This window comes from Urtica dioica, chromosome 2 (genome assembly GCF_054948205.1).
Source record: "Urtica dioica subsp. dioica isolate 48M chromosome 2, U.dioica_male_clone48M_v1_H2, whole genome shotgun sequence".
In the NCBI taxonomy this organism is placed as follows: Eukaryota; Viridiplantae; Streptophyta; class Magnoliopsida; order Rosales; family Urticaceae; genus Urtica; species Urtica dioica.
This window is the reverse complement of record NC_142757.1, coordinates 26,272,052-26,274,046: the sequence shown is the minus strand read 5'-3', so window position 1 is coordinate 26,274,046 and position 1,995 is coordinate 26,272,052. Positions and strand designations below refer to the sequence as shown.

The following is a 1,995-nucleotide window of genomic DNA, read 5'->3' as shown; positions in this document are numbered from 1 at the left end:
CAAGTACTCGCTTCAAGATGACATACTCTATAAGCGCGGTTACTCAACACCGCTGCTCCGATGCCTCAATAGCGTCGAGTTGATCAAGGTCCTCCACGAAATACACGAGGGAATCTGTGGGAACCACGCCGTTGGAGTTTCCCTCGTGCTCAAAGCGCTTAAACAAGGCTATTTCGTGCCTACCATGAAAAGAGATGCATGTGAATGGGCGAGGTGCTGCGATAAGTGCCAATGCTTCTCTGAAATCCCGAGACAGCTACCGACCCCAATAAGCAGCATCATTGTCTCGATAATGGCACACAATTCGATAACGCACGGGTAAGAGACATCTACGATCAACTAAAGATCAACAAGACATTCTCCTCGCCGCATCATCCGCAGGCCAACGGCCAGGTCGAAGCAGTCAACAAGACTGTTAAGAGCAATCTTAAAAAGAAGCTCGAAGACCAAAAAAAAAGGTGCCTGGGCCGAAGAGCTACCATTCCTCCTATGGGCTTACAGAACGACCGCGTGAAATGCCACCGGTGAGATGCCGTTCCCCCTCACATACGGGATCGAAGCCCTGTTGTCAGTCAAAACCGAGATCCCCACATTTCGAGTTGAGACATTCAACGAAGAAAACAACGACGAGGCCATGCGCCTAGAGTTAGACTTAATCGACGAAAAGAGGTCAGAAGCGCTTAACCGCCTCGTCGCACAGAATCACAGGGTCAAAAAATACTACAACTCCAAGATCAAAAGGCGAACCTTTGCCGTTGGGAGCCTTGTACTCAGGCGAGTGTTTCAGAATACCCAAGTGCAAGGCACTGGTGTCCTCGGCCCAAACTGGCAAGGAGCTTACAGAGTCCGCAAAATCATTCATGACGGGACCTAGTACATCGAACACACGAGCGGAACTCCGATCCGCCACTCGTGGAAAGCTGAACACTTGAGGAAGTACTACCAGTAGCTAGCATTTCCCCCGTTTTATTGCTTTAATTTCCCATTTTCAATAAGGCCTGCGAGCCAATGTTTTAGGATTTTAAAATTTTCGCAATCATAATAAAGTTCGAGATTTCCCTTTCAAAATCCACTTCATAAAAGTTTTCCGGTTATCAAAAGTAAAACTTGTAACCAAAAAAACATAGGGGGCAAGCAACAGTATGGAAATCCTCAAGAAAACACGCTCCACAAAAAAAATTATTAAGTCTCAACCCGAACACAAAAGGGAACAAGGAACGGAAGACGTCTATATGGCGCAACTAAGTCGTCCCTCGCGATGCATTTAAGACGCCTACATGGCACACCAAAGATGCCTACATGGTGCATGTAAAACGTCTACATGGGGCAACTAAGTCGTCCCTCGCGACGCACCTAAGACGCCTACATGGCGTTGTTGTCAATGGTGCCCACAAGAAGAGTAGTAGTGTCTATTTACGTACATTTGATGTAATGTAGTCTCACGAAGACTCTTAGTTGTAATTGCTTATTCATTAATAAAAAGTTGAAATGTTCATTCATTGTTTCTTGTCTGTTTGAAGCTTTATGATAAAACCTTAGTCTTTAGTCCATAAACAAACTTAAAAACTTAAGAAGAGACAAATATAGATTTACATGAACAAACTCTTCGTAGTTTGCTTAAAACGATATATTCGCAATCTAAGGGTCAAAGGACTATTGACGTCAGTACGATTGTTAGGAGAATCTATGATGTCTGGTTTTGGGGCATTGAGAGTTGGAGACTCTATAGTTCTTCTAGGTATCTTACGAAGGTACTGAATTGACCAGTGCACTTCTAGAGACAATATAAGAACAAACCATTTAACCTCTTATGTTTCGAAGTCACTACGTATGAATTACATCATGCTTACCTTAATCCTGAAATGAGACATGCCATTTCACAGCTTACGTATTCTCATTTGAGAAAGTCAGAGTTCGGACTCACTATGTGATTCTGAACAGGACCTATTGGTGAAGTACTAAGTTGTGATATTCATGAAGGGTAAACATAGATGA

The 1,995-nt window shown here is 43.6% G+C and overlaps 1 protein-coding gene across 1 annotated transcript; it reads left to right on the top strand.

Annotated features, from left to right (window-relative positions):
- The first annotated feature begins 529 nt into the window (after positions 1-529).
- Positions 530-874, top strand: LOC149404237 (uncharacterized). The gene has a single exon (XM_089607461.1). The coding sequence runs from the start codon at positions 530-532 to the stop codon at positions 872-874; it is 345 nt and encodes a 114-aa protein (XP_089463587.1).
- Positions 875-1,995: the final 1,121 nt, after the last annotated feature.